Here is a 23487-nt window from a genome sequence, read left to right as displayed (position 1 = left end):
GGTCATCTCAGCACTTTGGGAGGCTGAGGCAGGAGAATTACCAGGTCAGAAGTTTGAGACTAGCATGGCCAACATAGTGAAAACCCATCTCTACTAAAACTACAAACATTAGCTGAGCATAGTGGCAGTTTCCTCAGCTACTCAGGAGGCTGAGGCAGGAGAATAGCTTGAACCTGGGAGGCGGAGGTTGCAGTGAGCCGAGATGGAGCCACTGCACTTCAGCCTGGGTGACAGTGTGAGACTACATTAAGAAAAGAGAGAGAGAGAGAATGAAAGAAAAGAAGGAATGAAGGAAGGAAGGAAATTTACCTCCATTTGTTTTTAGTTTTTTTAAAAAAAAGAATTTTAATTTGTGAGTTACATATTTTACAGGCAAAGGTAGCTAACTTTAAATCTTATTTCCATCTCAAATAAATGACAATTTAATTAAATACTTTTTTTTAATTAAGCAAAAATATAAGGAAAAAATGGTGGCGTGGCTTTAAAACCTGCTGAGTAGAATAAATGAAAACCAAATATTGCAGTTTCTCACTTTACCATGAATATTGGCACTGTTTGTTTCATGTTTCTTTGTGAGTTTCTATCCATAACAATCCCAGTAAGACTGAATGGTTTAGATCAGTCCATCTTTCTCTAGTAAAACAGCCCCTTAACTTCTAGACTTTAAAAACTGCACCCTTGCTTTTGCATTTTAGTGCAAACAAAACACAAATATATTTCTTTTTATGTCAGTGCCACAGGTTAATAGGCATGTTACTTTTTAAAAAGTAGTACGACTGTGAACATTGTCATTTTAAAAGTCCTTTACAGAATCGCAGTACTGACGGGATCTACCTAGTGCACCCACAGGTGCCTCCATGTTTTGATCTCACAGCCCTTTTCTCACAAAAACCTTAAGAGTTCAAAGAATTAATAATACACACCATAGGGACAATTTGGGGTTAAAAAACTCCCATGGCTCTGGGAAACAACAATTACAGTGAATAACATCTATCCACAAAGACTGTGTTCCTATAACTTTCAGACTTGGTTTGCTATAAATAAAACATTCTGAAATAAACCCTTATGCACACTAACAACGCTTATCAGATATTAGCGAGGCCACAGCAAAGGAGAGTGACATTAAAAGGACAGGGTAGCTTCTGGTTTGGGGATGGCATACCTCGTACATTCTGCTCAGAAAACACAAAGGCATTTACGGAAAACTTAATTATGCTCTAAAAAATGTGGAGGGTTTCTCTGCACTATCAACAGTGACATAGGTCCCTAGTATTTAAAAAGCCAAAAAAAATCTTCATGAACACAACTGAAGATTAAGGCTCTACCTAGGAGAATGCATACAACAGAATCAAAGAAACACTAGTAGTGTGTTAGCAATTCTTTTCCTGGCATTAACTGGCATGAGCATTTTTGGCACATGTTGGATATTTAACTATCTTATCAACCTTGACTCTGATGAAGTAAGCCATTTGAATGATAAACAAAGAGTGAATGCACTCCTGGTCCTTAATGGCAGACAGCATCTAGTTCAACATTCCACACATAGCAAGTGCTCAAAATGTGCTGATAACTGATGGACTATCTTACTCAAGGAACCTGTTAATTCTATGTAACACCTACTGATGAACCTAATAAATGTTTAAAGACATGGCTTAGATTTCTAATAAATGTGTATGAACATGACTTAAAATCGTTCATATAGGTTGGGCGCAGTGGCTCACGCCTGTAATCCCAACACTTTGGGAGGCTGATGCAAGCGGATCACGAGGTCAGGAGATCAAGACCATCCCGGCCAACATGGTGAAACCCTATCTCTACTAAAATACAAAAATATTAGCCAGGCATGGTGGTGCGCGCCTGTAGTCCTAGCTGCTCAGGAGGCTGAGGCAGGGGAATGGCTTGAACCCGGGTGGTGGAGGATGCTGTGAGCAGAGATCATGCCACTGCACTACAGCCTGAGCGACAGATGTCTCAAAAAAAAAAAAAAAAAAATAGTTCATATAGTTGTTGCACTTCCCTAAAGAAAACTTGTAAACATCTAGTAAGTTTCTAACTAACGGTATAACATTAAAAACTGGCCAAAAAAAAAAAAAAAGCCCAGAAAATGTTTGGCCCTTCGGCACCCAAAGCTCTCAAAATATAATTAAAGTATCTCTGCTACAGGGGATTCAGTAGTCTGAAATATTTCATACCTGAGTGCCTTAACTGTTCTCTCCCCAAATTTTAAATAAGTGCAAGAAGTGTCTACTCTCAGGAATCGCATAAGTTTTTATCTTTCCTCCAAAGAAAACATTGAATGATATAGAGGTAGCATAACTTACTAAATTAACTTATAAAAACACTAATTAAGAAAAGCCAAAAGCAAGGTTATTTTCTGTAGCTGCTTTTTTTTTTTTTTTTTTTTGAGATGGAGTCTTGCTCTTTTGTCAGGCTGGAGTGCAGTGGCATGATCTTGGCTCACTGCAACCTCCATCTCCTGGATTCAAGCAATTCCCCTGCCTCAGCCTCCTGAGTAGCTGGGACTACAGGCGCGCACCACCACACCCAGCTAATTTTTTGTATTTTAGTAAAGATGGGGTTTCACCACGGCCAGGATGGTCTCAATATCCTGACCTCATGATCCACCCGCCTCGGCCTCCCAAAGTGCTGGGATGACAGGTGTGAGCCACTGCACCCAGCCTTTTCTGTAGTCATAATAGAATTATTATAAATGTTGAAAATCTTACAATATAGGCTTTCTTCTACCTGGTTTTAGATATCTTATTATTCTCACCCCCTCTTTTACTGTGAGAACTTCTGTGAGTCCAGGCACCCTTTGGCCCAGTGGCATCTATTCCAACATCAATGATAGAATCTGGAGTCATCCATCTCAAGAAAATGAGGAAGAAGAAGTTGAAAACAGCCACCAAAGCAAAGATGTAGCCTGTTACTAGGCTGCAGTGAGAGATAAGTCTGTCCAGTCATTTGTGCATAGGCAACACAGATTCCACCGATAGCTGGTCATGCACTTTTTCAGTTCTCTCCACAACATTCCTCCAGGTGTAGAAAGTCTTTACTATGTTATGGATATCTTCTGGAGCCAGCAATGCCCCTGACTTCAGTTAGAAAATAGCTTTTTCCAATCCTTCACACAAAGATTTTACTGAATGCTCGCATAAAACAGTAAGATTTTCTGGAAGTACCTCAGGAATTCCACCAACACTGGTACTTCCTTTTGAAATGTGTGGCAGAGATTCAACCTGTAAACCACAACTGGCTGCTTCCAATTGCCATGCAGAATGCTTCAGCAAGGGGGTACGAAGAAAAACATGTCCTTGAACTAATACACTTCTAACATCCTTGTGTTCTAAAGCGTCCAAAAGACGCACCCTGTCACGCAACTGGTATCTTTCCTGAACTTCTTGCAAAATGATTCTCTTTGGTTCTTCTCCTCCAATTATGAAATTTAAATCTGGATATTTCTGACAGAGTTTGGGTATTATACCACTAAGCAAATTAGTTCCTTTTCTGTAAACAAGTCTGCTGACAACAATAATAGTTATACTACCATGCCTTCTAAATGGGTCTTGAGTAAAGTCAGTAGGATCTACAGCATTAGGAACGATGGACACTATTTCAGGATTCAGTGCCGCTCTTAGTATTTTCCTTACTATTGTAAAAAGCAAATGATATGGTTTGTGTCACAAAGAGACACAGTTAGAAGCTTGTTTGTAAGCCCCGACATCAGTAAATCCAGAAAGGGAACAGTCTGTTAAGACTGTTTGACACCCCATTGTCTTGACATGGAAAAGAACATCATGGGCCATGGCAGAAACCAAACTATCTGAATGAATTATCGTGACTCTCTCCCGAACAAATGAGTATCTGAGCAATGGCAGACTGTGAAAGAGGGTCAGACTGCTTATACATGACTTTCAGAGGCAAGTAAACTTTGAGGCCATTAGTGAGGTAATGGATGCCTTTTCGATTTCCATAATCACGGTGATAATTATAACCTTATGCCCTCTTTCAATCAGGCACTGAAATAGCTGGCAAATGTGGCTTTCTACACTTCCCATATTTGGGTAGAAAAAAATCAGATACCATGCATATATTATGGATATGGGTTCTACATGTGTAAAGACTTCCAGGGCTAACCTAAGAGAGTACAGCTGAGGGAGGCTGGCCATGGCCACCTCCTCCTTTATACGCCATGCTGAGATGGTTTAGGTATCAGTTCTTAGAGCAATCTAGTTACAAGTTAAGAGTATTACCAGCGAGTTCCATGGTACCTGTGTCCGGAACTCCCATGGTTGCCACTAAAACACATCTTAAGTGAAGAAAGGAAGATTTGACAAACATGTCAGGACATCTGACCTAGAGAAAGTAATATATATCCAAAATATGATATACGATTAGAAAATGCAGTGAGCCTAGTCTGTTGCAGTAATGAAGAAAAGAGCACCAGCTATATAAAGCATGCAAAAGAAAAAAAAACTGATAGGTTAAACCTACTGCAAATGCTATATGTTTACTATCACCCTCCTCATCAAATGGTCCTGCCTTTCTACATCTATCATTCATCCATCCATTCATTCATTTATATGTTTACAGAGGCCATCTGTGTTTACCATCACAGGGAACACCATCAACATTCACTAAGTTACCAGGAATTCTTGATTCCCTCCTCTCTCACACCTCCACCTACCCCTCTTTCCTCAGCCAAAACAGTGACCATATCTTGTTGCTTCTGCCTCTAAATTTTCTCAATACCTACAGTGCTTCCTCTAGTTCAAGCCGCCATCATCTTTCTCCAGGTTTACTTAAACAGTCACCATTTCTCCAGCCTTGCAACCCCGTTCTTCATGAACTACAGCCAGAGTGATTTTTCACAACTCTGATTCAAAGGTATTTTATCACTACCCTGCTTAAAACACTTAATGGTTATCCAGTGTTTTCAGGATAAAGCCCAAACTCCTTAACCAAGCTAACAAACGTTTGTAGGATCCCCACCAGCCCTGTTTCTTGACTCTTACGCGTCAGCCTCAATGAACTTTTCAAAGATCCTTCTGAGCACAGTGCTTTCACCTCTAGGTCTTCGCACTTGCTGATCCATCTGTGTGGACCGCTCTTCTTGCACCTCTTTTCCAGACTCACACTTACCTGTCCAGATTCTATTCCTCCAAAGTCTCCCTTGAATCATCTCCCCAATTTAGGAATATAGCAATATTACATGCTTCTATTTTGCTGCACTCTATACTTTTAAAAATAAGGTGGTTAACAGTCTTCATTTCTTCTACGTACTATAGAAATCAGTGTTAAAATTAGTACTAGAATTACTCCTAAATGCCACAGATGCTTCTATTGCAGATAAAGAGTTTTATAAGAAAATTAATATTTCTGCAGTTTAATAAAAACATTAATGTCATTTGGAAAAATACAGAGACTTGAGAATCTTTAATTTTATTTGAAATTTTCCTTTTGAAATGTTTGGCAGACACTCAACCTTGAATAACTTAATTTTATATTAGATATAATTTTTAGTTTGTCAAAAATTTTGTTGGATACAATTTTTTTAATGAACTTAAGATCAGTTTGCCTTTATAGATGATAAATTAAAAGACTGTACAGGAACGTACATAAACACTAACATAAAAAATATAAGAACAATATCTAACTATCCATTAACAGGGAACTGCTGAAATAACTTATAGGACATTCATACAGTGAACTCATTTAACCACTTCAAAGAATAAGAAAGAGCTATATCCATTGATATGAAAAGATGTCTATCATGTTAACAAAAAGCAACCTGTAGAACAGTATATGTAATATTACTGGGATCACAGTGCTTTTCTAAATTATGTGTGTGTGCAAAAAAGAAGAAATGCTGAACATAAAACTTTTTTTCAAAAGCTAACTATCTATATAAAGTGGGCCCTTCACCATAGCTAATATACTTTCTTAGAGAAACGTTTATGTTGTATGATAAACTGTCTGTGAGTCAGCATTTCAGCAATATCCAGCACATGATTGATGGTCATAATACTATAAATTCCTAGGATGCTTACAGAGACAAAGATGACATTACATTTAGCAATCTGCTACATTTTATTACAGTCTAGTTCTTTAGAAATTTTTAACACACTTATGAAATACATGGTAGCTTCTGTTAACCAAAATACCCTACCTATTCTGTAACAATCTAATCAAATGAAAATACTCTTTGAGTTTATAGGAGAAACACTAAAGAAATACAGTTATAATTATGGCCTGTATCTCATAAACACTACTTCTAGGGTATTTCTCTATGACAACTAAATTGTAATTAAAAATGGAGAAACTCAGTGTGAGACAAATTGGCCAACAGACACAAGTTTCCTATTCTCTCAAATTCTATGTCCATTGCATGGCTCATTAGGCATGTAGAGGTATATCTAGTATAAAAGTATGAAAAGCAACAAGTAAAATACACACATGTTGCTGTAAGAAAATAAAACATAATAATATCATTAAGTTTAATATCTTACTTTCCTCACCACCAAGAGCAAGCTCTTTAGTAATCTAACTATCCAAATAACTGTACCTTTCCTATTATCTTCAAACTTAAATTGAGACAGGAAAAAAAATGGAAGAGTAGCTTAATAAAAACATAGTAAATAAACAAAAATTAAATGAGAAAATATAAATTAGGAGACATTACTTTTAAAATGACCAATTCTCCAAACATCATTTCTATTTATCAAAATGTAAATTAGAAAAAATATATATGTATATAAATTAGAAACATCATTTCTGAACTGGCCATTCCTCCAAACATCAAAACTCCAAAATCTCCAAAATATCATTTTTTTTTTTACTAATAGCATGCATTTTGTTGACACTATTCTTTTATCACACATTTCTATTTACCATCACAAGTTATTTCTCATTATTTTAAAATTCATAACGTATTCAAAATAAACCCATACTCACAGCAGAAATTAATCTGAGTCACCCTGGTGACCCAGTGCAGGGAAGTTGCTTAATGTTAGGAATATATAGGTGTGCAACACAGAAAAAAAAAGCCTGCACTGAATTTCGATGAACCTTACTAAGTCATTTCCCTTCTTTGAGCTTCGGTTTTGTCCTCTACAAAATAGAAATAACATGAACTACAGCCGGATTACTAAAAGGTATAACAATAATATAAGTAAAAACACAATACCTGGTATAGTCAAGGTAATTATGTGTTTGATAAAACAATAATCCACGTTTATAATGTGTCAGATACTGTTTTAAGCACTTTACATGTATAATTTAGTCAATGAACAATAATTAGCCCCATCTCTGGGTACTGCCTTCACCTTCTACCTCTCCCCACCATTTGGGGACAAGCTCAAAACGTTTTAGCCAAGTTAACATCAGAGAAATAATAAAAGCTATGTGTCAGGCACTGTGTTAATTAGTTGCGTGGAATTTCATTTAATCCTTTACAACAACCCTCTCATTAATAAAGCAGGAACTATTATTAATCTTCTTTCACAGACAAGGAAATTTAAGCTTAGAAAGATTAAATAATTTGTCTAAGGTCACACAAATCCAATAGAGTCTGATTTCAGAGCCCCCATGCTTAGCAACTGTGTCATACACACACACACACAATACTACTTCTAATTCAATAATGTCAAAATAGCAAACTCCTACTGTTCAATAACAGTTGGTTTCTAATGTCATTTTGAAACAGATGTCAGAAACAGGTATCATGATCTACACCGGATCACTGGCATTTCCACTTCTGTCATTTGAAACAATCCCAATCTCTTCTTAAAGGGAATCTGGGGTGGTGAGGATTCCAATCTCTAATCATTTAAGTACCAAGACTGGTGATCAGATAGCAATTTACAAAATGTTTTTTGCTCTCCATAGGAGCAAAGCAAAACCCAGGCTCTGACCTACACTGGGTCTGCAAAAAAAATTTCTCTTCACTTAGTAAAGACCGGGAATCAGCTATTCCACCACGCCATGCCACAAAGCACTCTAAATTTACGTTCAATCCCTCGGTGTGAAACGATTAGGGAAGGAACCAGGGGTGACTGCATAGAGGAGCACGCCCTAGAAAACTTTCCTCTGACTTCCAAGGCACTTTGCAAGCCTTCCCTTTCTTTTGCCAGCCTCTTCCCCGCGCAGTCCTCCAAACTGATGGGGGTGGGCGGAAGGCATCGCGCAGGGTCTCCAGCTCTATCCCCTAGTTCCACACATCTGGGAGTTCTAGATCCTGCAAGGACTGGGGAGGAAAAATAGGGAAGGGCCGATTAACCTTGCTAGAGAGCAAGAATAACTGTCTCCTTCTCTTTGCAGGGCCAGACACTTCATCAATTTTTTTTGCGGGTGATAAGCAGAAAAAAAGAGACCCCTCTAAGTGCTAGGCGCTTAGGGACGAGGGCGCCCCTGTAGATCCTACAGTAGTTTCAGGCTCCGACATCTCTCTGGATTTAAAGCAGGGCAGGTAGCGTCTGGATACCCCCACCCTAGGCGAGCTGGTCCACACCTGCAGCCCCAACTGCCCAACACACCGGTCGCCCCTCTCTCCGCACCTGGTGAGCAGGTAAAGGCAGGCGCAACGTCACCCTGATGGCCCCAGGGGCGAATCAGAGCACGAGACTGCCGCAGCCAGCCAATCGCAGGGCGTCCTGGCTCCCGCAGCCCAGAGACCCAACCAAACCTCCGCTTCGGGCCCTTAGAGCTCTGGGGGCTCCTGGAGCCCTCACGCTGAGGCGCGGAAGCCCTAAGAGAGAGTAAAAGTTCGCGAGGAAAACAGAAGGCAAACAGGGAAGTACTCACCAGGCGCAGGAGGGTCACTTCTCCTAGAGGGGAGACAACTCGGCTCAATCTGTGCGGTGACCGGCACGCCCCTGACCAACCGCCGTCGCCGCCACCGCCTGGGCCTCAGGGTCTGAAGCCTCTCGCCGCCGCCTGTTTCGAAGGGACCAATCATAAGATGGGGGCGTGGTCTGGTGCCCCGCCCCTGGCTCCCGGGACGCACGCCACCCGGGAGCGCGCGCCTGTCAGCGCGTCCCGTGCTGCGCCTCCGGGCGTCTCGAAGCTTAGGTGGCCAAGTCCCTCTGCTCATTGAAAGGCGAAGTGGCTCAGTCACAGAGCAGGTCCTCAGATCTGGCCCCTCAGCGACAGCCAGAGCGAGAGCGAGAGCCCCTCCTGTTGTTCCCACAGGCAGGAGGGGTGAATGAACCTCGCCTTTAAGAATTGCTTCTTGGCACATTGGAATGTTGCGGTGAAGCTGAAGGCGCTTCCCTCAGTTTTATCCTAATCTGTTAAAAGCACCTCCCAAACCCCACATCCACTCGGGAGCTGGCTGTCTTGAGGGCACAACGGTTTCCAGAGACACAGCAGGGAATGGGGGTCCTCAGAAATCCTTAGAGAGAGGCCCCTTTTCTCATAGTTGTGTAAGGATGAGGAGGAATCCTGTAGCCCCAAGTCACAAAAAGAGGATGTTGATTCTACTGCAAACACCGGAGCCTGGGGGAAAAAAATGAACTTCAACATCAGGGATGCTTATTAGCTCCCAGGGTTGAAATACAGCCAAGACTAGACATCAGTGTAACAATGTAATAATCCTAAGTCAGGTTACATCTGTAAATATGGCTTGTTAACACGCGCCTGTGGTCCCAGCTACTCGGGAGGCTGAGGCAGGAGACTTGCTTGAACCTGGGAGGTGGAGGTTGCAGTGAACCGAGGTCGCGCCACTGCACTCCAGCCTGGCGCCTGGTGACGGAGTGAGATTGTCTCAAAAAAAAAAAAAGGCTTGTTAAATAGCAAAAAATATAAATAAATAACTGGCTTTGTCCAGGCACCTGTGTTGCAGCCCAGGCCCCCCTTTTTTTTCTTTTGAGACAGGGTCTTGACCTGTCACCCAGGCTGGAGTGCAGTGGCACGATCTCAGCTCACTGCAGCCTCGGCCTCTCAGACTCGAGTGATCCTCCCACCTCAACCTCCAGAGTAGCTGGGATTACAGGCGTGTGCCAATACCAGTCTAATTTTTATGTGTGTGTGGTTTTTTGTTTTTTGGGTTTTTTCGTTGTTGTTTCTTGTAGAGATGGATTTCGCCATGTTGCCCAGGCTGGTCTTGAACTCCTGGGCTCAAGTGATCCTCCCGCCTTGGCCTCCCAAAGTGCTGGGATTACAGGCCTGAGCCACCACACTTGGCCCTACTAGCTCTTTTAATTTTCTCAAATCATGTCTCCTCTCTGGGCCTCAGTTCTCCATCTGTGAAGTATGGGCATTGAACTGGAATGACATCTCTCTCTCGGATTTATTCCTTCCTTCATTCACTTGACAAAAACAATGAGATGTACTGTTGCTTGCTAAAGAAACTGAAATGAAGACTTCAAAGTGCTCAGCAGCATGGCAAAAGCCAAAAGGAAGTCTGTAGGGGTCCGTGAAAGAAGGAACCCTTAACAGTCTTGGAGAGTGATGGCAGAGGTTTGAAAGGAGCTTAATTAAGACTGCCAGGAGGGAGGGGTAACTAGGGGTAAGAATTGCTTTCCAGGCAGAGGGAACAACAAAGACAAGCTTCCAGAGATGTGAGAGCACATGAAATGTTCTGGGAATACTCATTTAGAATGACTAAAGTCTGCAGATTGGGAGACAGATCGGGCGGGAGAAGTCGGCACCAATGAAAGACCTGGTAGATGCTGAGGAATTTAGTTTCTTTCCCACAGGCAATTGGGATGATTATAAAGAAGGACTGGTATGAACAGATTTGTGTTTTAGGGGAAAAAATATTTTCAAAGATGTTTGAAAACAGTAGTAAGACAGGCGGCAATCCTTTAAATTAAAAGATGACAGTTACCTAAATTATCTCAGAAGGGATGGTGAGGAAGAGGCATCTGGTGTTACCTAAGAAGCTGACTCATCTCATCTTAGTTATTATGTAATTGATGGTGGTGCCGATCTAAAGGATACAAGGAAAACAGGCTGTGGGGGGAAATAACGCATTTTGGTTTGGAGTGTGTTCAGTTTGAAGTGTGACAGGAATGTGCAGGTAGAGATGTTTATAAGATTTTTGGAAAGTTAGACCTGAAGCTGTTTAAACTGGTCCATGTAGGAGATGCAGATTTGATGTAAATTCATCAAATATTATTGAACACATCTTCTGTGTCAGGCTCTATCCTAAGCACAAGAAATCCTACTGTCATAGAGCTTACATTCTGGGGTGGTGTGGGTAAGTGAAGAGGGTCAACTGTAAATTGACATTTAAGTGGTAAATGAACCTGAAGCCAGATAGTGGTTGCTCCTTTGAAATTGACTCTATAGTCCCAACCATAGAAATTGACCCTTCTGGTCTTAAAACTTACCTTTGTTTCATCTGAGTTCTTTCCTTAGGAAATGCTCCCTAGTAAGAACTGAAACTCACCAGTTCATCTCAGCAAGACAATGAAAGCCTGGCCCCTCCTGCATCCGTGCATCCTGATTGCTTCCTTGCCCTGCCCTAGTTCCTGTTTTCTTACACATTGTTACATTTCTTCCCTGATATATAAACCCCTAATTTTAGCTATCAGGAAGATGGCTTTGAGACTGATAGCCCATCTTTTCAGCTGCAGCAACTGATAGAACCTTCTGCCTTGGCAGTACTCGTGGTCTCAGTCATTGGCTTTCTGGGCTGCAAGCAGCAGGACCTAGACCAAACCTCTGGTGTTTCAATAACACTTTTAATATTACAATCAATCCCAGAACACTTTGCTGCTCACATCACCACAATAGATAGATACTCACCGGACCTATTGTTCAAATCTGTGTTTCATAGTGTTTCTGTTTAAAGGGGTTTGTATACCAGCTCATTTAGCCAAATTTTGAGTTGAATTAAAGCATTAAATTGGATTTATTGAACCCTAACATCAAAATATGTGCATTTCTCTACAGAAACTTAAGAATAAGTAAAATGTGTTATAAAGATCTTACTGAATGTCATTAAATGTCAACTTTTTATTTTTTGTTATGTGCATACTATATGCCTAAACATTTGAATAGCATTTATTAAAACTTGAAACTATGCTAATGAGATATGTACACCAAAAATTCTCTGCCTCACGCACACGCAGACACACACATGAACACACACTACTTAATATTTCTAAACCTTTTACTAAAATCTTGTCAGTGTATTTTTATGATAACTTGCTTTTTATTCTCACTACCTGTTTTATAACTTTGTAACTTCTCTTAGTGACTTCTCTACCTTATTAAAGGCATAAGGACAGTGTAGTGGGAAGTGAATCCCGAGTCAGGAAATCTGGACAAAACACTTTTCTCTAAGTGCACATCCTCCACTGATTAAATGTGGGAATTAGGTGAGGAGTTCTCCTCTAAATTATTTTAATTCTTGTTGCTTTTCTCCTCTTAATACTGTGTATATATGTGTGTCTGTCTCTCTATCTATCCATCTATCTCCTCACTTTTACATTAATTCCCAGTTGGTACCCAACTATCTAAGTACACTTACCTATCTTGATTTTAAAACTATAATTAGTAATTGAGGGTTTCATCTCATGAGCTGCAATCTACTTTCATGTGTAGGTTTTCTAATAGGTCGTTAGGTTAATAGTCATGTTTTAGAGGTCATATCTTTACACAAAATTGGCATAATTATAAAATGCAAAACAAGGCCGGGTGCGGTGGCTCCCAAAGGCCTGTCATCCCAGGACTTTGGGAGGCTGAGGCAGGTGGATCACGAGGTCAAGAGATCGAGACCATCCTGGTCAACATGGTGAAACCCTGTCTCTACTAAAAATACAAAAAATTAGCTGGGCATGGTGGTGCGTGCCTGTAATCCCAGCTACTCAGGAGGCTGAGGCAGGAGAATTGCCTGAACCCAGGAGGCGGAGGTTGTGGTGAGCCAAGATCATGCCATTGCACTCCAGCCTGGGTAACAAGAGTGAAACTCTGTCTCAAAATAAATAAATAAAATGCAAAACAAGACTCACCAGTTTGACTTTCCAATTGTGGAATTGTGCCTCACTTTTAAAGAAAGCACCATGTTTGGAAATCTAAATTTTTAAACTTATTATATTAGGAATAATCATTAATCTGCCTTAAAAGCTGTACAGAATACAGAAGTGTCTGTCATAATCAAATAATCATTGGGTTTGAACTATGATTTGGCCTTTCACAGCTATGCAAGAATGCTTCTATTGCTTAAAATACACTGTAATTATCGAAGACTTTAAAAATTTTTGATTTGTTTCTCAGTGCTTTTGTTCTGCATTATGTTGTTTTAGAAATGTTTTTAATTTTGACATTATCAAATGTCAATCTATGGATTGTGTCTTGTGTAAAGTACTAGATGAAATATTTGGGCAGTAGAGGTATTGATTTATTCACAATTAATTAAACTATCTGTTCAGCCGATAATCTGTTAAGAGCCAAGTATTCTAAAAATAATACTAAGCTCTATCTTAAAAGAATACTACCGATTTGTATTAACAAACAATATGTACAAATAATTCAATGATATGAAATTTTATAACAAGTTATGGTTAATACTAAAATGCTGTGTTAAATTTATATAGTGGATTGAATAGTGCCACCCAGAATTCATGTTCGTCCAGAACCTCAGAATGTGACCTTATTTGGAAATGGAGTCTTTGCAGGTGTAATTAAGGATTGAAATGAGATCATACTGGACTAGAGTGGACCCAAATCCAATGAGACTGTTTTTACAAGAGACAGAAAAGGACACAGAGGTAGAAAGTCCATGTAAAGACAGAGGAAGAACTTTGCTGCCATAGTCAAGCAATGCTAGGAACCATTAGAGGCTGGAAAGGGCAAGGAAATTCTCTCCTGGAGCCTTGGGAGAGAGTTTGGTCTGCTGACACCTTGATTTTGGACTTCTGGCCTCCAGAAACATGAAATAACATAAATGTCAATTGTTTTCAGCTGTCAAATTGGTTATAGTGCCCCTAAGAAACTAATACAATTTCTATTTGGAGAGAGAGTTGTAAAAAGCTAACATCCTAACAAGAATGATTATACTGAGCTACACTCCCTACCCCTCCAGTTCATCTATAAGACATCTTCACAAATATTAGCATTGTAGCCATGCCAGGCTCTCACAGAGCACATGTTATTTCTAAATGGCTTAGTGTCCAAGTATGGTTAAGTTTCTATCACATTAAGTTATATTTGAAAGCAAAAAAAATCCTCAAACTCACTTAAGAAAAAAAAAGGGCAGGTAATTGGCTCATGTAATGAAAATCCCAGGATAGAACTCTCTAACTTTAGGCTAACTTGATCTAAGATTTCAGATAATGTCAGCAAAATCCAGTCTCTAATGGCTCTGATTTTCATGTTGACTTTATTCTCAGGTTCCTCCTGGTTATATGATGGTTTCCAGAAGCTCTAGTTCTTCATTCTCTTAGGTTTGATTCTAACCAAAAAAAAAGTGAATCATTATGCATAGTTCTTTTTTTTTTTTTTTTTTGAGACAGTTTCGCTCTTGTTGCCCAGGCTGGAGTGCAATGGCGCAATCTCGGCTCATTGCAACCTCCGCCTCCTGGGTTCAGGCAATTTTCCTGCCTCAGCCTTCTGAGTAGCTGGGATTACAGGCACGCGCCACCACATCCAGCTAATTTTTTTTTGTATTTTTAGTAGAGACGGGTTTCACCATGTTGACCAGGATGGTCTCGATCTCTTGACCTTGTGATCCACCCACCTCGGCCTCCCAAAGTGCTGGGATTATAGGCTTGAGCCACCGCGCCCGGCCTCTACATAGTTCTTAAGTCAGAAAACAAAAACCATTGTAGGTGCATCAGAAAGCAGGAACTTAACACAGACTTGGTTTTGCAAAAGAGTTGAGAAGGTAAACAGGAACAGGTAAAACAACTCAGAGATTAGTAACAGTAGGAAGCCACTGCAATTCTAGGACCTAGAGTTCAAAAGAGGAATGTAGAAATCAGGGCCATCAGCACTGGCGGGGGTGAGGGGGATGTTCCCAGTGGGACTGGGAGCCATGTAGGAGATGCAATCTTTACCAGAGATGCAATCTGAGGCCAAGAGAGTGAGGGAGTAATATCCTGGCTTTTTTCTTCTCCTCATCCTCCAATCTCCCATCAATACTTTCCATTGATTGAACCTGCCCAAAGCCAGTTAATAGAGAAACCTACAAAATGTAACCCATCAGGGATTAGCCCTTCCCGCCAGATGAACAGAGAAGGGAAAGAAGGGAACAGATCTCAACACAAATAGGATATATTAGCTAGACTTCTGTGGTGATAATGCCATATAACAAACAACTCCAAACTTTCAATGACTTACAGTACTAAAAATTGATTTTTCTTGTTTGTTGATCTGCTTGTTAGCTCATGGTAGAGGGGAGGGATGCTGCTTCAAGCTGTAGGTTGGGTTTAGGTGTACTCCTTCTGTCTGATTCTGAGACTTGCAACTATCCAGGCATTCCCGTCTCATGGCAGATAGCAGAAGTGCAAGAGCAGCAGCAGAAACATGTGATGTCTCTTAAGGCTATAGCTCGGAAGTGACACTCTCACTTCCACCCACATTCCATTGCCAAAGCAAGCCACAAGGACAAGCTCAACATCAGTGGTTGGGGAAGTATGTTCTGCCTGCTCTTGTGAGAAGCACTGCAAATTCACGAGTCATTCTGATTAGCTATGCCTGAGTCACATTTACAACAGGAGGTTGGGGTGGAATCAACTCCACTTAAAACACGTGGACTAAGAGACAGGAAGACGGTGATTCTCCTGAGGAAATCAGAGTACTCTTATAGAAGTAAAGGCAGTGGATTCTGAGTGTCCAAAAATAAGTCATCTAATACCCAAATGTGATATGTGATAGTGTGCTGAATTTATTATTTCTTATGATAGGGAAAGAAGAATAAATTGTAATTTTATGAAAATCTGAGGAAAAGTAAAATTCGGCTGCTATAGGATCAATAAGTGAAATCAGTTTCTCATTCTGAACAAAAAAGAAAGAAAACAAAATTTCAAAAACAGTTGCTCATATTCAGTATTTGGATTCACTAATAAAATGGTTGTCCACAATATTGGTTATGAACTAGAGAACCACCATCACAAGACTTATGTTGAAGCTAGATGCTAGATCAGGTCAAGAGAGAGTACAGTGTAGGGGTCATATTTTCTTTTTATTATTTATTTATTTTGAGGCATAGTCTCACTCTTGCCCAGGCTGGAGTGCAGTGGTGTGATCTCAGCTCACTGCAACCTCTGCCTCCTGGGTTCAAGCAATTCCCCTGCCTCAGCTGAGTAGCTGGGATTACAGGCACATGCCACCACACCCAGCTAATGTTTTTGTATTTAAGTAGAGACAGGTTTTCACCATTTGGCCAGGATGGTCTCGATCTCCTGACCTCATGATCTGCCCGCCTTGGCCTCCCAAAGTGCTAGGATTACAGGCGTGAGCCACTGTACCCAGCCGGGGTCATGTTTTCTTGGGATATCCTATGGTCTGAATATTTGTGTCCCCCTAAAAGTCATGTTGAAATCCTAACCCCTAAATTGATAGTATTAGGAGGTAGGGCCTTTGGGAAGCGATTAGGCCGTGAAGGCAAGGCCTCATGACTGGGATTAGTGCCCTTATAAAAGAGACCCCAGAGAGCTAACTAATGCCTTTCACCATGTGAGGGCACATTTAGAAGGTGCCATCTAGGAATCAGGAAGCCCTCACCAGACATTGCATATGCCAGTGCCTTCATCTTGGACTTCCCAAAACTGTAAGGAGTCAATTCCTGTTGTTTATAAGCTACCCAGCTTATGGTATATTTTTACAGCAGCCTTAATGAACTAAAACAGGACTGGAGAAAGTGGGGTTTCTCAACCTCAGCACTGTTAACATTTAGGGCCAGATAATCCCTGGGTGTCGGGGTGCTATTCTGTGCATGTGGGAAGCTTAGCAGCATCACTAGCTCCCATCCACTAGATTCCAGTAGCACCTCTAACTCCAGATTATGAAAACCAAAACTGTCTCCAGACATTACCAGTATAACCCCAAGACACAAAATCACCCCTACTTGGGGCCTGGGGTGAAAGGGTAAGGGAAGAAAACAAGCAAACACCTTTATTTTCCCCTGTCTCTATCCTTTCTTTCTCATTTGGTGTAAGAGAAGATAAACCTCTGAGGAACACAATTTATTTGGGAGCCTAGAGTATAGCTAAAGCAGGAGACAAAACCTGTAGGATCAGATAGTGGCGGCAGGTGCTGGATGGGGAAGAGGGTCTCAATAGCCGACTGCCCTCCCAAGGAGCTCCAGGTCTCTGCTGAAGCCAATGGGAAATCATTAGGTGGGACAGGGAGCACGTAACCAGATTTGCATTTTAGAACAAAAAATCACTCTACTAGTGTGGAAAATGACCCGTAATAGTGCATATCAGAGCAAGGGAGTTACTCCTCTTTCATTTGTATTTTATTTCCACCAACAGATGTTCTTATTACCCCTACCACTCAGGAAATCCCAAGGCTTTTAGAAGCTGTGTCAGAAACCAGGAACAAAAATACGATATGTATTTCTTATTGTTAGGTGCATTGCTCACATAAAGAGACCAGTAGGCAGGCTTTGTATGGGCAAGGAGGCCATTTTGTTTTGCATTTGGGTGCAAGCAGGCCAAGTCCAAGGAAGGAGTTAGGTGAGGGGCGTAAAAATGGGGACTGGTTATATGCGTTGGGGCAAATGGTCATTTAAAGGTGGTAATCTATTTTGGGGAGGGGGGGCTTCATGGGATGCATGGTCACAAGGGTAGGGGTTATCTATTACAAATAGGCATGGTCATGAGGGTGGGAGTTACCGGTTGCAAGTATAGGGAAGGGTGTGGTAAATTACATAGTTACAGGGGTAGGGGGTCTTGAGAAACCCAGTGTCTAGGGGGATATTTCACAAGTCTGAGCAGGAACAATGTTCAAATGTTGCAGGGGGAGAGCAAATAGTTGAGGCAGAAACTAGTCGTTTCATGTGTCTTTGTGGCCATCTGGTTACTTCAGACTTTCTGGCTCCTGGAGACCATCAGGAGGTGTCTGTGCAGGTCACCAAGGCTATAATGGCCAGGCTGGGACTTGGAGGCCTGACACTAATAGTATCACTATGAGTTTTCCATGTGATGAACATTATTGTTTGCTTTTACAAGGTCTTAACCACTTGAATAAATCCAGACCTATAGGATTAACTAACCTTCTTGCTCTGCCTCCAGTGCCCCACCAGTTCTGGGCTCATTTCTCAGTGCTATCTGCACAGATATCGTGAGATCTGGAGACACCAAACTGCACTCAGCCCCCATGAACTAGAGCTACCTTTTCAGGCATTCAGAAATTTACTTCTTTCTTCAGTGTCCTTTTCTCACCAAGCTGGTGGGCCTGCTACTTCCCACTTACTTTTGATTAATAAGCTAAATCCCCTTAAACAGTAAGCATTGATGTCTGCATTTCACAATGGTGAAATTGAAATTTAGAAAGAGACTCTAAACCCTCCCTCCCTCCCTCCCTCCCCAGATTTGTATGGTCTTTTAATATCTGTACAATTCATCACCTTCTTCCTTTTGCTTCTGCCACCTCTTTCACCTTGAACCCCTTCCCTCCTACCTGGACCCACTGAATTTGGGGCTATCCCTTGAAGCCCAGCAGAAGTACCAGCTCCTCTATGAAACTTTTCTGGGTTCCAGGGTAAACCTACAGCAAGTTCCACTGCAGCCTTTATAACTCCCTCCAGGCAGTTACTGGGTTTTTTCTTTTTCTTTTTCTTTTTTGAAAACAGGGTGTTGTTCTGTTGCCCAGGCTGGAGTGCAGTGGTGCAATCATGGCTCAATGCAGTCTCCAACTCCTGGGCTCAAGTAATCCTCTTGCTTCAGCCTCCCAAGTTGCTGGTACCACCACAGGTACAAGTCACTGCACCTGGCTGATTTTATTATTTTTATTTTTTGTAGAGATAGGGTTTCCCTGTGTTGCCCAGGCGGGTCTCAAACTCCTGGGCTCAAACAATCCTCAAGCCTCAAAATCCCAAAGTTCTGATATTACAGGTGTGAGCCACTGGGCTCAGCCCTGTTACTGGGTCTTAATCATTTTTGTATCATCCATGGATTTAGCAAATAAATCTTGTATGGGGAACTCAAGACATTTTTGTTGTATCAGAATCCAACTGATGCTAGCTCTAACCCAATCAGTTTTCCACTGACTGGTTATTTTTAGAATTCCAGGTTTGTCCTAGTATTTTGATATATAAAAAAAAAAAACTGCTTGCTAAACATGCTCCACTTTGGCTAACTTTAGGAGAAAGGGAGATAAAAGCCCATTACTTATAGAAAGTGTTTAACTGTATTCACCAAAGGACAATGGGGAGAAGAATGCAACAGTGTAACAATGAAGGAAGGAAATAAACTAATTCCTGCTTTGGGGTAAGTATACAGCAGCTGTGCACCCAGCTATAGGAATAGCATCAAAAAGCAAAAGGAAACAGAAATAGATTGATTGGATACAATGAAGCCAATGGTGAGCACGTTTAAGACAGGAAAGGGAAGGTCCCATCACTGCAGTTATTTGCATACTCTGAATTTGTGAATCCTTTCTCAAGACTATGCGGGAAAGGGATTGCTTTAGGGAATATTTTGTGTGAAAATTGCTAACTTTTCTGTATGGTATTCTCTTCGAACTTCAAAGAAAAGAAAATGATCAAAGGGCTGTTACAAATGAATGACTATTCACCAGGACTTTTCCAGGGATGAGAAAAGTGCCACTAATGTAATGAGAGACAGCATCTTTCTGCAAATTATCCCCTCAGATTCAATAGCCTTTCAACATTTAAAGAAATTAGTTTGTATATGTATCAAATTTTGTTCCCAAAGAAAAGCCTATTGTCATTATGTCTGCTTTATTGCCAAAATTGAATACAACTCTTTAATAAAATATATGCAGTACGGTAAGATGAAGAGGAAAATGAGATTTTCCCTAGTTCAACAGATAGAATTGAAGTAATAATCAATTTAATTAAGCAAACAAGGCTTGCCAATTAGAATGCAGGATTCCCTGGAGCCTTTTAAAACACAGCGTAGAGAAAGTTGTTCTCTCTAGCCCTGTATTTACAGTTGTGGAAGTTATACATGTAATTACAACATAAATATTCATCAAGATTTCTTGAGTGAAACTGGGTACAAGTGAAATAAAGGAAAGTTATACATCAGATTAATATTATGAGAGAGAAAAAGGAGCTAGACCCCTCCCCTGTGATGCCCATCACTGCACATCCCAGATTTCACAGAGAAGCGGGGTAAACTTGTGATCGTTTACTCTCCATGACATCAGCATTTCAGCATGGTGATGATTGAATGTCCGTAATTCAGTCAGGCGACCCAGGAGACAGGCAAAGTGTTGAGGATTTTCAGGCTGGTGAATTTTACACAACTTTTGTAGCACATCAAGAAGTGGTTCCTGAAGCTTTTCTACTGCCTCTCTATCCTTTATATATTGTCTATCTGTTTTGAAGTTTTAAATAAAATGACAAAATTAAAAAGTGGAAAAGCATGAATTTGACATAATTATAGCAACGTTAGCTAACGTGTATGTTTACAAATGTTGTTCACAAAAGGTAAAATTTAAGTGTTCAACCTGACGAATTTTTATGGACACACACATGTAATTATAACTAGATCAAGATACAACACATGTAATGCTTCCCAAAAGGCTCCCTCATTTCCCTTCCAGTCAAAACCCCTGTGGTGGACGTGAGCATCCTTTATGGCGAGTATATTCTCAGAAGTGAAATGACTAGGCCATAAGGCATATCCATGCAAAACTTTAGTAGGTTCTGCTGAATAGTTTTTTTAGTCACGAGTCATCATTTTTATGGTAAATCAAAGTAACAACTAGCTTCTGCCTCAATATAATGTATAAAATGGTCTAAGGCTAACATTGTAATTATGTTTTAGGAATCATGAACATGGCATCATTCGACTTCCAGATTATTAAAGTAACCCAAAAATATAGAAAAAGTTACAGATAGAGGTATTCATCTCAACATTTTTTAGAAAAAAAAAACCTGGAAATATCCTGAATATACAAACATTTGGTAAAGATTAAGTAAATGATTATATATTCATACAATGGAATATGTTGCACATATTACAACAAACTTTACCAATGTAATTTTTAATGACTTGGGAAATGACTTTTGAAGAAATATAAATTCAGAAAAAAGTTCCCTATTATGTTAAAACGTATGTAATTTCATTTAGATTTCTGCTCCGATGCTACACACTTAGAAAAGTCTTCTGTGACCATAGATTAAAATAGCATTTTCCTGCCACTCTCTTTATTTAAATTGTCATTATATTTTTGTAGCATTTACCACCTTCTGAACAAATATTTTTGTTTTTTCATTTATTATCTTTCTCATCCTACCCGAATGTCAGCTGCCTGGAAGCTATGTCTTGTTGCATCCCCAGTGTTTCACACCATGTTTATTACATAGTAGGGGTTCAATAGACATTTATTGAATGAATAAGTGTGATTTTTTAAAAGAGACTGAGAAGAAGTGCACTAAAAGGTTAATAATGGTTCTATTTGGACAGTAAAATTATAGGCCACTTTACTTTTTCTTTCTGTTTCTGTGTTTTCCAGACTTTTTTCAATAATTATTACTAGTATACTGAAAAAAATGGCATAAAAATTAAAATGTAACATTGAAATTACCTGGAGAGAGGATAACAATTGCTGTAAGCAGAGCATACTCCTCTTGAGTCATTTTCAGTTCCCCAATACTTTTATAAAAACTAAACATAGGTGTTATGTATTCATCAGAGATACCTATGGGGAAAAGTTGCAGAGTCATCATAAAATTTTTGAGTGACTAAACAGTGTAAAACTAGAAACACATTATACATATACACACATGTCAATTTTGCAACCAGATGCACACATTCAAATAACTACTGTATATTTATTATATGTCCAAAAGAAGGACATCACAAAGACAGTCCGTTGACAAAATTCTCAAAATATAGCCAAAGCAATGAGTATATGTCTAATTTTGGCAGTGTCTTTGTTTCAGACACTACCGAATAATCAATGATAACACTCTTGAATTGCCAAAATAATCTCAAAAACGTCTCCATTTTCCAGATGGATTTAGTGAATCTTTTGAATATGACTATCGATAATTAATGCAAAGATCACCCACATTATTGCCATTCGTTATATGATGGTCTCCAGAAGGTCTAGTTCTTCATTCTCTTAGGTTTGAGTCTAATCAAAGAAAAAGTGAGTCATTCTACATACTTCTTGAGTCAGAAAACACAAACCACTGTAAGTGCATCAAAAAGCAGGAACTTAACACAGACTTGGTTTTGCCAAAGAGTTGAGAAGGTAAACAGGAGCGGGTAAGTTGTTAGTTAAACAACCAACAAAAATAGTTGTTCTCCAGTCCAGAAGTATAAACAGCTTCATTTCTAAATGGGCAAGATTTCTTATCAAAGGGTTCTGATCTCTTGCTGAAGCACCAAGCCTACTTATCCATTGCCTACTAAGCCTCAGTACTTGGCTGTTCTCTTCAAACCCAGTATGTCCAAAACCAAAGACACCATATACAGAACTAAGCTCCCCCATATTTCTCCAAATCCATTTCTCTCCTGGCATTCCCATTCTTGGTGTGTGGTATCCACACCACCCAACTGCCGAGGCCTGACAACTGAGATTCAGGAACCCAGGCCTGTGGCTTCTCCTGCTCACTCTCACCTGATGCTCTCTCTCCTCCTTACTGCACCTGGCATTGACTTAGTTTAACTTTCCATTTCTCTTATCTGGATTACTACAGTTGCCTCCTCACTGGCCTTTCTGTCTTTAGTTTGATTCCCTTTGATCCATCTTCTGCTATCCAGGTATTGGAATAACCTTTCTAAAAATCCAATCACATACTTTCTCCTTACTTCTTACAAAAACCTTCTAAACCTCCCCATGGCTTTTGGCATATAGTTTAAATTTTCTTCCTTTTAATGTAGGAGCCTCTGGGACCTGTTCCCTGCCTATCTCACCATTCACAATAACAATATTAATAGTAGGAGTACTCTCTGTATTATGCAATAGTTTAACCATTTAAGATACCATAATTCATTTAACAGTTCTAAACCCCATGAGGTAGATACAGAAAGGCTGCATAACTAGCCCAAAGACACTCAGCTGAGACAAGTGGAACTAGGATTCAAACCAAAGCTGGCAGGCTCTAGAGTCCTGGCCGTGGCTGTGGCCAAGCTGCACTACCTGTCTATCACATTGCCTTTCCTCTAGCCACCCCCAGCCACTTGTAGTTTCCTAAACAGTTCACATGGCCCAGTTTTTGTACATGTTATGCTCTCTACTTGAAATGCCCTTTTTCTCTTTCATCTAGCTCACTCCTTTTTGTCATTTAAGACTTCTAACCAGGTGCAGTGGCTCATGCCTATAGGCCCAACACTTAGGGAGGCCAAGGCTGGAAGATTGCTTGAGCTCAGGAGTTTGAGACTAGCCTGG

The 23487-nt window shown here is 40.3% G+C and overlaps 2 protein-coding genes and 1 pseudogene across 9 annotated transcripts in view; all 3 read right to left on the bottom strand.

Annotated features, from left to right (window-relative positions):
- The window catches only part of GAS2L3 (growth arrest specific 2 like 3), a 61034-nt gene extending 52118 nt beyond the window's left edge, over positions 1 to 8916 (bottom strand). For all 3 annotated transcript variants that reach the window (XM_035257370.3, XM_035257371.3, XM_009004452.6), the window contains exon 1: positions 8803 to 8916. The gene's annotated coding sequence lies outside the window, so the exon portion shown is untranslated. The remainder of the gene's footprint in view (positions 1 to 8802) is intronic.
- On the bottom strand, positions 2636 to 4343 carry LOC144577788 (phosphatidylinositol N-acetylglucosaminyltransferase subunit A pseudogene; annotated as a pseudogene).
- Positions 8917 to 19844: 10928 nt separating the features above from the next.
- The window catches only part of NR1H4 (nuclear receptor subfamily 1 group H member 4), an 87534-nt gene continuing 83891 nt past the window's right edge, over positions 19845 to 23487 (bottom strand). For all 6 annotated transcript variants that reach the window (XM_009004448.6, XM_009004451.6, XM_078338105.1 and 3 more), the window contains 2 exons: positions 21676 to 21789; positions 19845 to 20459 (listed from right to left, as the gene is read on the bottom strand). In XM_009004448.6, the coding sequence (XP_009002696.1) occupies positions 20221 to 20459; positions 21676 to 21789 (353 nt within the window). In that variant the 3' untranslated portion in view covers positions 19845 to 20220. The remainder of the gene's footprint in view (positions 20460 to 21675; positions 21790 to 23487) is intronic.

The sequence above is a fragment of the Callithrix jacchus genome, chromosome 9 (assembly GCF_049354715.1).
Source record: "Callithrix jacchus isolate 240 chromosome 9, calJac240_pri, whole genome shotgun sequence".
Lineage (NCBI taxonomy): Eukaryota > Metazoa > Chordata > Mammalia > Primates > Cebidae > Callithrix > Callithrix jacchus.
This window is presented reverse-complemented; position numbering and strand designations above follow the sequence as displayed.